Source organism: Drosophila gunungcola, unplaced genomic scaffold, assembly GCF_025200985.1.
Source record: "Drosophila gunungcola strain Sukarami unplaced genomic scaffold, Dgunungcola_SK_2 000010F, whole genome shotgun sequence".
NCBI classification, from domain to species: domain Eukaryota; kingdom Metazoa; phylum Arthropoda; class Insecta; order Diptera; family Drosophilidae; genus Drosophila; species Drosophila gunungcola.
The window spans coordinates 865,629-877,776 of record NW_026453198.1 but is presented as its reverse complement, the minus strand read 5'-3'; the positions used below and the strand labels follow the sequence as shown (position 1 = coordinate 877,776).

The following is a 12,148-nucleotide window of genomic DNA, read 5'->3' as shown; positions in this document are numbered from 1 at the left end:
CCAACCAACACCATCCAACAAAAATCCCAACCGTTTCGCTTTGGATGGGCTCCGTAGGAAATGCAATAGTCACGCATGAATCTATTGTTTTACATCCTTGCGTTTACTTCGACGTTTAAAAAAATACTCGCGACTGTGTGCTGGGACTACACATAAAATACGTCTCACGTTTAGACTTCCGTTTTGTTCCACGAAATTTTTGCGCCAACGTTCCAATCTACTGTTCCATTTTTGTCACCAATTTACTGGCGCTATTTAAGCAAATTTTAGATTTTTTTAAAACTCTTAAAAATACCATTTTGATCAAACGGTTACACTTTGGGCGTGTTACTGCATTTCACATTTGTTTTAATAAGCGACTGGAAAATGTCTAACAAAAGTAAAATGGGAGCATTTAATTACTGCACGCGAGTGGCCCTCTGCATATCCGTGTTATCCGTAGTTTTCTTTGTAATCGCGTTTTCGACACCGTATTGGTTGGTTACAGACGGACGTTCACAAGATCCAAGGTTTACCAACCTCGGACTATGGGAAGTTTGTTTTAACAACTTCCAGGACATACACCGATTTTTTGACAATCGCTTCAACGGTTGCATGTGGGTTTTTGAAGAGGAATATTACATCATACACGACTTCCTTCTGCCAGGATTTTACATATCTGTACAACTTTTTGCAACACTCTGCTTTGTTATGTGCCTGGTTGCCCTGCTACTCACTGTAGCGTTTCTTCGCACTTCTCGCGATGATGATCGATACATTGTGCTGCTGCTAATGATTGGTTCGTGCCAGGTTGTGGGTTCAGTGTTTGGATTTATTGCCGTGGTTATTTTCGGAGCTAAGGGAGATTCTCGCGATTGGATGCCTGGATGGCAAAACAACGATATGGGTTGGTCATTTGCGTTGGGCGTGGTTGGAGCTGTGCTGTTATTGCCGCCTGGTGTGCTTTACATGGTAGAAGCAAGGCGGGAAAGATATAAGCGTCTAAACGAAATCGGAAATCGGGAGGTCAGTGAATTTGGAGACGACTATTTTCAGAACCAGCCACAGCTCGTCGCTATGCCCATTGCTTCAACCCAATCCCAAAATGTGTTTGCATCTGAGCCTAGTCGTCCACGACGTCCACAGCAAAGTGGTACTCCAATCGAACCAGTACAAGGAAGAATTCAAACCGATATATAGCATTCAAAAAATATAAAATATTGATTCTTAAATCAATTGGCTTTCCGTCCACTTCATGTATTTTAAGATATTTTTGTAAGATACATCCTTAATCAATAAATTGTTAACAAATAGATGCTAAATAAAATCTTTTTTATATTTGCCATGTTAAGATTGTGTGTACAGTATGTTTATTCTGTATGTATTCAGAATGTTTATTCCCCGGTTGACAGATAAAATACTATAAATGAAGGCTTATTTCAATAGGCCGGTGCTTATTTACTCTTGGGGATAAAAACAACAATTTTCCTTCAATAGATTTTAAAATTTTTTGCTCCTAATTAGGTAGGTATTCAACTTTAATTTAAGGTTTTTGTTTTACGAATATTGAGAAATAACAAAATAATGCTGACATGATTCCGGTCAAATGAGTGGCTATAATCAAAAAATTAAAAAAATATATTTTTTTTTTTGTATGTAATATTACGTAGAACCCATTTAAGATGATTTGAAACCGATCGGTCAACTTGTAGTCGAGTTATGATGTCAGCAGTTTTCAAAAATGTCGTTTTAAGATAACCTACAGTGTTTCCAGATGAAAAATCAACTTTCACCCTTACTAATCTCGTAGAACTCAGGTTTCCTCTGAACAATCCAATTTTCCGCTTAAAGGGCTGTCCATATGTTACGCTACTCCCTCCCCTTATGATTATCAAAAGTAATCATTCAAGGAAAGCACCCCACCCCACTACGACAAGAGCGATCGGTTCTACAAGTTTTGGCTTCAGCCAAGTTACGGTAAAGGCTTGATATGTTCATTTAAGGCAAAGGAGTAAGCATAAGGCTTAGGCTACAAATATAGAAGTGTTCAGTTTTTTGAAACAGGCTCTAAAGTCTAAGGCCGATTGTTCTTTATTTGTCTGTCGGGAACAAATTCTTTAATAGTTTATCATCAAGCCAAAAATGTGTATTCTTTAGAACAATAAAAGCTTCTGGATGGACAGATAATTTGAGGGGGTATTCTGGTCAAGAAATTTGAAAAAAATTAAAAATTCGAATTATTTTCGAAGACACTGCCAATTATGTGACGTGTAGTCCTAACCTTTAATCGCGTTTTTCTCAAAAGTGTTTGTTTATTGAGTTGGTTTACAAGATATTTCATGTTCTACTGAACCGATACCTTTGAAATTGGGTATATAATGAGGTCACGCGAATAAGAAAATTTCCGTCGGTAAACGGCGGCTTCTCTTGTCTTCTCAGGTGGTCCCTCGCAATTGAAGATAAATCGATGGGGTGGATCAAAGATGAATTAGGAAGTTTATGTTGGAAGGGTGACTGCCCTTCGTTACCTGCTGCTACTCTAATGGGTAGTGCTTGCCGGCATCCGGCCAGACGCTGTGTCAGCAATTTGGCCGGAGCGAGCTGTCGGACGATCGGTCATTGCCGTCGCCCGGTTAACTTAACGTCGCCTACTCCCCCTCAGGATTAAGGCCGTCCTCGGCCGACCCTATTTGGTCAGTCACCTCCTTTAGTTGGGCCGTGGATATCCTGGCTTGGGCGAATCACCGATATGTGAGGCCGACGCAGATCAACGCGCGGCAAATTGCTCCGACAATCTATCTGGTGTGAGCGATAGACATTGATATCCTCCCCGAATTTTTTTTAATATGTTCCAGGTTACGCTCACTCAAGCGGTGAAGGTGTGGAAGGCTAAGTATGTCGTGTTCTAAGGTGATGTTCAGGGAGGGCGAGCTAGCTATTCCTGGTGCCCTCTTTTGGGCCGTGTCGTGATTGACGTATCGGGTCTCGTTAACCGTGGCTCTCTCAATGAAGGTGATGAGGTAAGTGTCATTGTCCACACGAGCCGGGCGATCGTTTATGATGATGATTCCATCATCGGGACGGTGACGGGATGCAAATCGCTGTGTTGGATGTGGCAGTGCGCAATACCTCCATCGTGGAGTTCCTGGGCGCATGATCTTCTCAGCGCCAGTTGGCAAAATGTGGCTCCAGCAAGAGCTTCTGCTAGCAATAAATTTTGCAGCTCCATTGCAATCATCCTATTCCGAGACAATATCATTTCGTATAGTTGTCCCGATTCTTTAGCCGACCTCAGAATATGATTGAAAGTGTCGGAGATACTATTGATTTGTTCTTTTACTTTGTTGTTTATATTTATCTGTCTATTGTTTGTATTGATAAGTTGGAATTGGTTAAGTTTGATTTTTTCAAGCTCCTCCGCGTCTGGCGTTCCCGCCACTACTTTTAACGCCGTTCCCAAGAAGTCTAAACTCCTAGCTACCCTATGGTTGATGCTCAATGATTCGAGCAAGTCACGTAGGTGAGCAACATTAACGCTCGTGCCACCAGTCTCTTCCACCACGCGGCTATACTCTGACAGATTCGCTGAGTGTCTCACGAATGCGAATTCTTCTCATACTAAAGTTCGTCCACCAATGATGGGAATGTACTTGGCCTGCGAGTAGTTTGTGACGTGTGCCGATCTTAGGGTGTAAATAGAATAGCAGCGGAATGGATGTGAACCTGTAATTTTGGATTTATTGTAGTGTTTTATAAAATTTGGTTAGCACACCACCAAAACATATAAGATAAGCGTAATTAAACAAAATGCGCGTGAGCTCAGCTCCTCAAGCAGCGACTCGTTGCATGTGAAAGACGGAAAGCGTACTTCCTCCAGCGATATCTGGTTCTGAAAGCAATCCAATGGCTTATTTGGTTTCGATGGTGTGTGTGAGTGACACTTCGCTGTGAATAGAGGCCACTCACGAATGAGCTTCCTCCTGCTCCACAACATTAAGTTTTTGTCTGGAGAGGGCATCCGCAAAGAGATTCTCTTTGCCGGGCTTATAAAACATTTTAGCGCCGGACTCGCCGATGCGAGCATTCAACCTATTGATTTTCGCATTCGGATTGGACTCCGATACTGCGAAGGTCAATGGCTGGTGATCAGTATGTATATTTATATCTTTTACTGCATATAAGTAATGGCGTAACTTGGCCAGTGCCCAAACTGTGGCTTACAGCTCCCGCTCGTTAGTAGCGTAATTAACCTCTCGGTCATTTAGGGTTCTCGAGATCATGGTAACGGGTCTTCCCTCTTGGGATAGTACCGCGCCAATGCCAAATGCCGCGGCATCCGTCGTTAGATCGAATGCCTCTTTGTAATCGGGGTATCTGAGGATCACATCCTCTGAAGCCAGAATGTTACGCAACTTTTGGAATGCAAGTTGTTGCTGCTCACTAAATTGCACCTGGATATTTTTAGATTTGTACCAACTGACACTTCCATGCTGCCCTTTTAGAATAACAGAGACGGGCCTAGCTATTGACGTATCGGTAATAGCTGGCCAGGCCAAGGAACGATCTAACCTAGAATATATTTTTGGGCTCGGGAGATTTCTGAATGGCCTCGATTTTTCCTGGGTCGGCAGTGGCACCGTTGTTGGTGACAATAAAGCCCAAAAAGCTAATGATTAAAAAAAAAAACCGCGATTTTTGCGTTGATACCCTGATGTTGGCGTCGTGAAGGCTCTTTTACGTGCCGTATGTGGGCGTTTTCGTCTTCTGATAAAAAGGATGACGCCATGGACATAAACGGAAAAGGAAGTTTTTTCAAGCCAGACTTCTAATCGAGCGTTGTGAAGTACTTGGCTTTGCCTAAATTCCCTAGTATCATAGACATACTTGGCATGGGATAGTGATCAGGTATTGTCCTCTCGTTCAATTTGCGAACATCCAATACCAGCCGCATTTTCCGGTTGCCCGGAAAGCCCATATTTAGTTATTGTAGGGGGACTTAAAATTTTGGATTATGCCATTTTTTAGCAAACCTTTGATTTTGTTGTTGACAAAACCTGGTGCTCCCATTGGGTATGGGTACAGCTTGGCATAAACGGGCTCCTTATAAACAGATCTGGTTAGGGTTTGCGAAGGCTTTTTTCCTTTTGCCGAATTTTAGCTAGAGGCGGTTCGTCCAAGCCATTAATGTTTGTAAAATTGACATCGGGGCACGATTTAAATTCTAACTTTTCTACTTCGGAGCCCCATTTGAGGTGGCCGGAAGCTAGACAAAGTGATGCCCCTGCTTGTTTTAACAGGTCAAGACCGATGATGGCATCAAAGGAGGACAAATCTGGTAAAATTAAGAACGTGGCCTTCAAGTTGAACAGGGAATTAAAGCATTAGTCATGGTGGTGACGCCATGGATAGAATATATCGTAAATGGCGATTCTGCTGAACGGACGGGCCCGTATCTACCAAAAGCTTCATATCTGTTCCCGCTACTCTTCGTCTAATGACGGATAGGAGGGGTTTTCCCCTAATATTGATAACGTCCGAATCATATTCATGAATGGCGTCGTCATTGATTTCCTGAGCCGGCGATGTACATCTCCTCGGTTTCGCCTGTGCTCTGCACGACGTGGTTAGCCCTCTGCCTTTTGTGCGGGCCCAATAGATCGGCCGGCTTCCTGATTTGGTATGCCGGGGCCTGAGATGGCTTAAGTATCTTGGACAGCGATGGGTCACTGTGTGGAGCAGAGTGTACTTGAACTTTGTGTTGCTTTTTGTAGTATGGATTTTTGCCAGCACCTGTCTGGGAATTAGTATACGCGGAAGCCTGTTGGCGTTCTTGCGCTTTCGGATATTGTTTCCTATCCCTCTCTTCCTGGCTTTTCGCAAATGAAGCTGCGTATGAGTACCTATCGTGGTTCGACTCCACCTCTTGTGCCATAGCAAATGCTGATGGCATGTCCTTCGGCTTTGCCACGAAGAGGTCGTCTGTGAGATTGCGTCTTAGTCCCGAGATAAAGACTTGGAGGGCATTATTCCGGAATTTGTCGCATAAAACCTTTACCGCCGAAGCGTCGTACGACATTGTGGCCTTATTTGTGAGGAGGCTGAGCTGTTTCTTAACCTCATCGTAATACTGCAGAAGGGAGAAATTTCCCTGCCAAAGGGTGCCCATCTTCTGCTCAATAACATACATCGATTGATTGTTACTGTATGTGAAATCCAACCGATTTATAATCGCATGGAAATTCAGCACAGTGCCAAACGAGGACAGCACGGCATCGGCAGGGCCCCTAATTTTACTCCTAATGATAACAACCGCCTGATAATGCCGCTTGCCGAAAGGAAACATGTGTTTATTGCGCCCCGTGAACTCGGGAAGACACTTGACCGCGTCTAGCGCCTCGTTGCACTCTACGTTGCCTACAATATCTACGAGCTCGTAGATATGTATGTATCTGTGGGGCTTCGGCAGAGGTGGGCGCAATCTGTGCCGCCGCCAACTGGCCGGCCCGATTTTCTATAGTTTTGCGCAATTCGTTTTTCCTGCGCAGGTCTTCGCCAGCTCTTTCTCTTAGGAATAGGGAACTTATGGATAGCTATGCTAAATTCCACCAACAAAGAGTTGCATGCCTAAGCAGCCTTATAAAAACAAAATTGCTATGGCCAAGGGATCGTGGCGGCTGAGCTGCTTATACAAAGAATTTTAGGAATATGCAAAATATACAACGACACAAAAGGGCTGTATTAAATGTCCATAATTTGATGAGACAGTTCCGTCGCCAATACAATTATTTAAATAAATTCACAGTTAATTAATTTCCCAGCGGCGCACTTGCTCTTAAGCCAAAATATTTAATATTTGTATTTTATTTATGGTCGTAATGTATGAGATATTCAGCACTGAGAAATCCATTTGGTTTGCGCAATTCGTTTTTCCTGCGCAGGTCTTCGCCAGCTCTTTCTCTTAGGAATAGGGAACTTATGGATAGCTATGCTAAATTCCACCAACAAAGAGTTGCATGCCTAAGCAGCCTTATAAAAACAAAATTGCTATGGCCAAGGGATCGGGGCGGCTGAGCTGCTTATACAAAGAATTTTAGGAATATGCAAAATATACAACGACACAAAAGGGCTGTATTAAATGTCCATAATTTGATGAGACAGTTCCGTCGCCAATACAATTATTTAAATAAATTCACAGTTAATTAATTTCCCAGCGGCGCACTTGCTCTTAAGCCAAAATATTTAATATTTGTATTTTATTTATGGTCGTAATGTATGAGATATTCAGCACTGAGAAATCCATTTGGTTGATATATTTTTATTTTTAGCAATTAAAAATGCAAACTACACACAGAATCAAATATAATAATAGCACATAAAATTCCACAATTTTAATCCTCAAACAAATAATGAGTATGTTAATTAATATTTTTTTTTTTTTTTTTTGGTTTTTAAAAAATGAACACGAAATTATGGAAGCGGAGCTGCAGAAAATATTCTGGCAGCGATTTATTTGGTTTATTTATTCGAAGTTAAACACATGCAGATGCCAGGGAGTGTAAGGACTGAGGTGCTCACTTACATGGTTCCTCGATTTTATTTTAACGGGTATTTTACGTCTGGGCGCCAATTAATATGATAATGAGGTCAATGTCTTTTCGGGTGGTCCCTCGCAGTTGAAGATAACTGGATGGACGAAATGTCCACTGCTGGCTGCTGGCCGGTTGGCCGAAGAGTTCCCAAAGATGAATAAGGAAGTTTATGTTGGAAGGGTTAGTGCTCTTCTTTACCTGCTGTCCTAGGGACTCAGACAGTTATTCAGTAATAAGGTTTTAACGAGAGATTGTCGGAGTTAAGATTATATGAGCAGTGGCTCTTATTCTTCGAATGTCGAATCTGAACTGAACTTAAAGCTAACATAAATGAAACTCATAGAGGCCTCCCTTATGGGTAGTGCTTGCCGGCTATGCATTGGCTTCTGGCCAGACGCTGTGTCAGCAATTTGGCTGGAGCGAGCTGTCGGACGATCGGTCATTGCCGTCGCCCGGTTATCTTTGTTAACTTATACGTTGCTTTTACTACTCTCGATCGCGTCTGCCTCGGACTTAAAAAAATGTTAAAATTCTTCCAAAAGGTAGAAAAAATAAGTTAAAACACATTTATTGTTACAACTCGACGCCGTTTTGTTATTTTTATTAATTTTTTTTTTAAAGTGGGCAACTCGATAACGGCATCTTTACTAAAGAAGATTTTGCTTAGTTTTTAAAACCCCACTCCACCGGCCTGTATATCGGTGAATAATGAGTGTTATTTATATAATATTTTTTGTATATTTTTAAAATATAAATAAAAAAATATATAACATATACAAACATAAACAATATAAAAACATATACAAATAATGCATAATTTGGAGCTTCTAGACCAAACCTAAACTCCCTTAAAAGAGGATATCTTTCGAGCGTATGATAATTTATTTGCTTCTACTTTAATGTTTGAAGTATGGTTTTTTTATTGTTTTAATTTCATAACAGATGTGGTTTTGAGAGTATATCAAAAAATTGTCTTTTCCTATTGGTAAAAATTGAAAATTTCTTTTTACAATCACCAACACACTGAATAAGTTTCTCTTTCTTTTTGGTTCGCCAATTTGTGTTTGTTGTTTCAGCGACTCTGACTTCATTACTTGTGAGCTTGCGTTTTTTTATTGTCTTGGAAAATGCACTTTCATAAGGCAGCTTTGAGCACCCCTGCACAATGGGGCCAACGACCACATTCGTTGGCCAAAACCCATTTTTGAAAAGTCGTTAAAAAAATGTTGTTTTAGGGTGCATTAACCAAAGACCAATCTCCATGTTACGTTTAAAAAATAGTTGAAATCTATCCTGTTGTCCATGTAATTAAGCGGTAAAGGAAGTTGTCTTTACGCTTTTTTTTATTAGAAATCTATCTTTTAACTATAAAAACAAAGCGAGTCCAGAGATTTGTAGAGTTTTTAATTCTTGTTCAAATGTTTGTTTTTAGAATCCCCATTTATTGTCACTTTTTAAGATATTTAGTTTTTTAAGACACAACCTCCAGTTTTGCAGCTTTGATATGTTTTTTATATTGAATGAAAAGGCAACCCAAAAGCACAAAGCAGATGCTATTTTAACTTTATTAACAAAGCAGCAGCTAATATAACCTTGACAAATAAGAAACGACTTTGGCAACGGCAAGTAGAAAAATTAGCTGGACCTTTGCGTCCACCATTTACCATTCTGGCTAGGGGTACTTGATCCCGAAAAGGTAAGGCGAAAATTTAGGCATTAAAATTGCACACTTGTGTGATAAACAACCTTTCGATTTCCATCGAAATTTCCCTTATTGTAATTGGAATTCTTGCAAATGCCATTTTTTTTATGAAACTCTCAAATTAGAACTTTAATTTAGTTAAGTATACTATAAATAAATCAAAATTTACAGCTTGGCTGAGTGAATAAATCAGCTACGGGAAAAAGTCAATCTGTCACATAGGAAGCAAAAGTTACAATTATTAAATTTAAAATAACTATATAATTAAAAAAAAAACCAAAAAAGTTATATTTTTTAAAACAACAAAAGTGTATAGATTAATCGTATGGCAGCTATACGAACCATTCGTCCAATATCAATTTTTTTTAAATATATGTTGCCTTAGGATAAAAAAAACCATTGGTTAAGTTTCAACTCGATATGTTTAAAATTAAGCAATTTATTAATTTTAGCCAACAAAAGTGGTCGTAGGCCCCATAGTGCCCTGATTTGAACCTTCATAATTTTATTGGTCAAGTCGAGAAGTTGAGGGCTTTTAAAATACCCAAAAACAAATGTCGTGAAGGGTTGATTCGGGCGATCTTGCGCGTGCAAATAAAAAAAAACGTCGCCTTCATAATATATGTTGTAAGTGCCATTGTTCCGTCCTGTTGGAACTACATGCTTGTCCTCCAGTCTTAATTCGTCCAATTGCTACAGAAAAAACTCGGTAAACATGGCTCTATAAAGCTCACCGTCCACTGTTGTCGCTAAAGTTGTGTAATGGCTTCTGGTGCCAGAAAAGCGATTTTGTTTAGGTACGAAAAATTTCGAAAAATTGTGGATTAGGATGGAGTTATTCCGCGTTCTTGTGTAGTACATCGGTCAATGGGTTGTTCACTTGTATTCTATATCTGTCCAGTCCCAAAATGTCATAACACCACCTTGAAGTTTGCGCTTTGGTGCATTTTAAGGCATAGACAAATGCACGTAGGTTTTGAAATTGTGCAGGTCTCAGTGTAAAACCCCCTACCATCAGATTCGACCCCTGCAGCAAAATTAACTACAACCACAGCAACGGATATTATCTTTCAGATTAATACAACGACAACTAAAACTATGACAAAAAAACAAAACCAAACCAATATTTAACAAGCGGTCCTGGGCATACCGGCATGGATGGCCACATTCAAATGTAGAAGCTTAGTCCGCAGAACAACGGGGTGGGTAACAAACCGAAAACAAGCCGTGTCCAAAGAAAGACCCGGCAGATCCCACAACAGCACAACGGTTTTTCTGCAAAAACGTTAGTAAGTAATAATAAGTTAGTAAGTAATAATAAGTAATAAGAACAAAAAGCCGCAACCACTCTTCAAGGTAGAGCTGGAGCCAGACAGCAGAGTCTTGAAGAAAAATTAAGTGCATCTTATCTATAACCAGCAATAACTATTGCATTGAAGAATCACGGTGGAACAGCCACATAAGAGGAACGCCTCAGAGCAATGCACACACTGTCAGGAGTGTGAACACACTAGGACATACAGCACATTTCGATCAGTCTGTGTAGTTTGTCGAAACTTTCACAATTCGGCAAACGGCCCTGCCAACAAGGAAGACCTGCAAAAGAAGAAATGTGGAAATTGAGAAGAAAATCACACGGCAAGCTACAGTGGCTGTGGGGTCTACAAGGAGTTGAAAAACCATATGCGACGAGTGACAACCAAGCGCCATAAAAATACTTAAAACGTCTACACTTACTCAAAAACGACTTCGGAAGTTTTTTCGGCACTGCTGAATACTCGGAAGGGATTTGCATACGCCGACGCCCTTCGAACAGGAACGGAAAAACCACCCCAGCCTAATCTAGGAAACTTTCAGCAGGTCCCAGGACAGTCACAAAGCACACTGGAATCTATGATGGTTACCATGCAACAATGTATGATGGAATTTATGTCCTTCAGAAAAACGATCATGCTAACACTGGTTCACAACCTGAACATGGTGTTACAGGTCCTTGCAGCTAATCAGTCCAAATAATTGATGGCATATCTACAAACAACCGTATGGGACGCCAATGGCGTTTCCCGGCACAAACTTGAAATAACACAGTTCCTGAATGTAAGCCACATCGACATTTTGCTACTGCTAGAGACGCACCCCGCAAGCAAATACAACATCCAAATAAGAGGCTACACCTTCTACCGCACAGATCAACCAGATGGTAAAGCCCACGGAGGAACCTAATAATGGAACGCATCAAGCATCATTATCGCCAAAGGTTTGCAACTAACACGTCTATTAAAGTGCAGTTAGGTAACGACAACCTTTCCATAACCGCTGAATACGCCCGCCTCGCTTTACAATTTCTGAAGGACAATCGCTTCATAGCTGCAGGAGACCATAATGCTAAACATACGCACTGGAAATCATGACTCGTGACAAGGCACTTATATAATGCAATCATAAAACGAGCAACAAATTTTACTATGTTTCCCCTGGTAGCCCTACATACTGGCCAGCAGAACACAGAAATGTCCCTGACTTAATAGATTTTGCAGTAACAAAAAACTTTCCATGCAAAATAATTAGCGCCAAAAGCTCTTTCGGACCTTTAATCTGACCATTCGCCAGTGCTAATAACTCTTCTTTAAAGCCCAGAAACTAAAGATCACCCCCATAGTTAAAATATTAAAAGTATGTATGTTTCCAGTGGCACCAGGGGGAGCCCAAAATCGTCGTGGGAGCGCTGGTCGTCGTCGCCGAAGACAACCTTCCGCCCCAGCAGTGGCCGAGTGGCCGAGTGGTAGCGGTGCACGCCAGCGCCGATAGCAATGTTCGCGTGGTGGACGTCAAGACGCAGGAGGGGGAGTATCGGCGAGCAGTCCACCGACTGGCCCTG

At 41.1% G+C, this 12,148-nt stretch overlaps 1 protein-coding gene across 1 annotated transcript; it reads left to right on the top strand.

The window, feature by feature from the left end:
* Positions 1-302: 302 nt before the first annotated feature.
* Positions 303-1,330, top strand: LOC128263645 (uncharacterized). Its single transcript, XM_052998720.1, has one exon. The coding sequence runs from the start codon at positions 367-369 to the stop codon at positions 1,177-1,179; it is 813 nt and encodes a 270-aa protein (XP_052854680.1). The 5' UTR covers positions 303-366; the 3' UTR covers positions 1,180-1,330.
* The last annotated feature ends 10,818 nt before the right edge of the window (positions 1,331-12,148 follow it).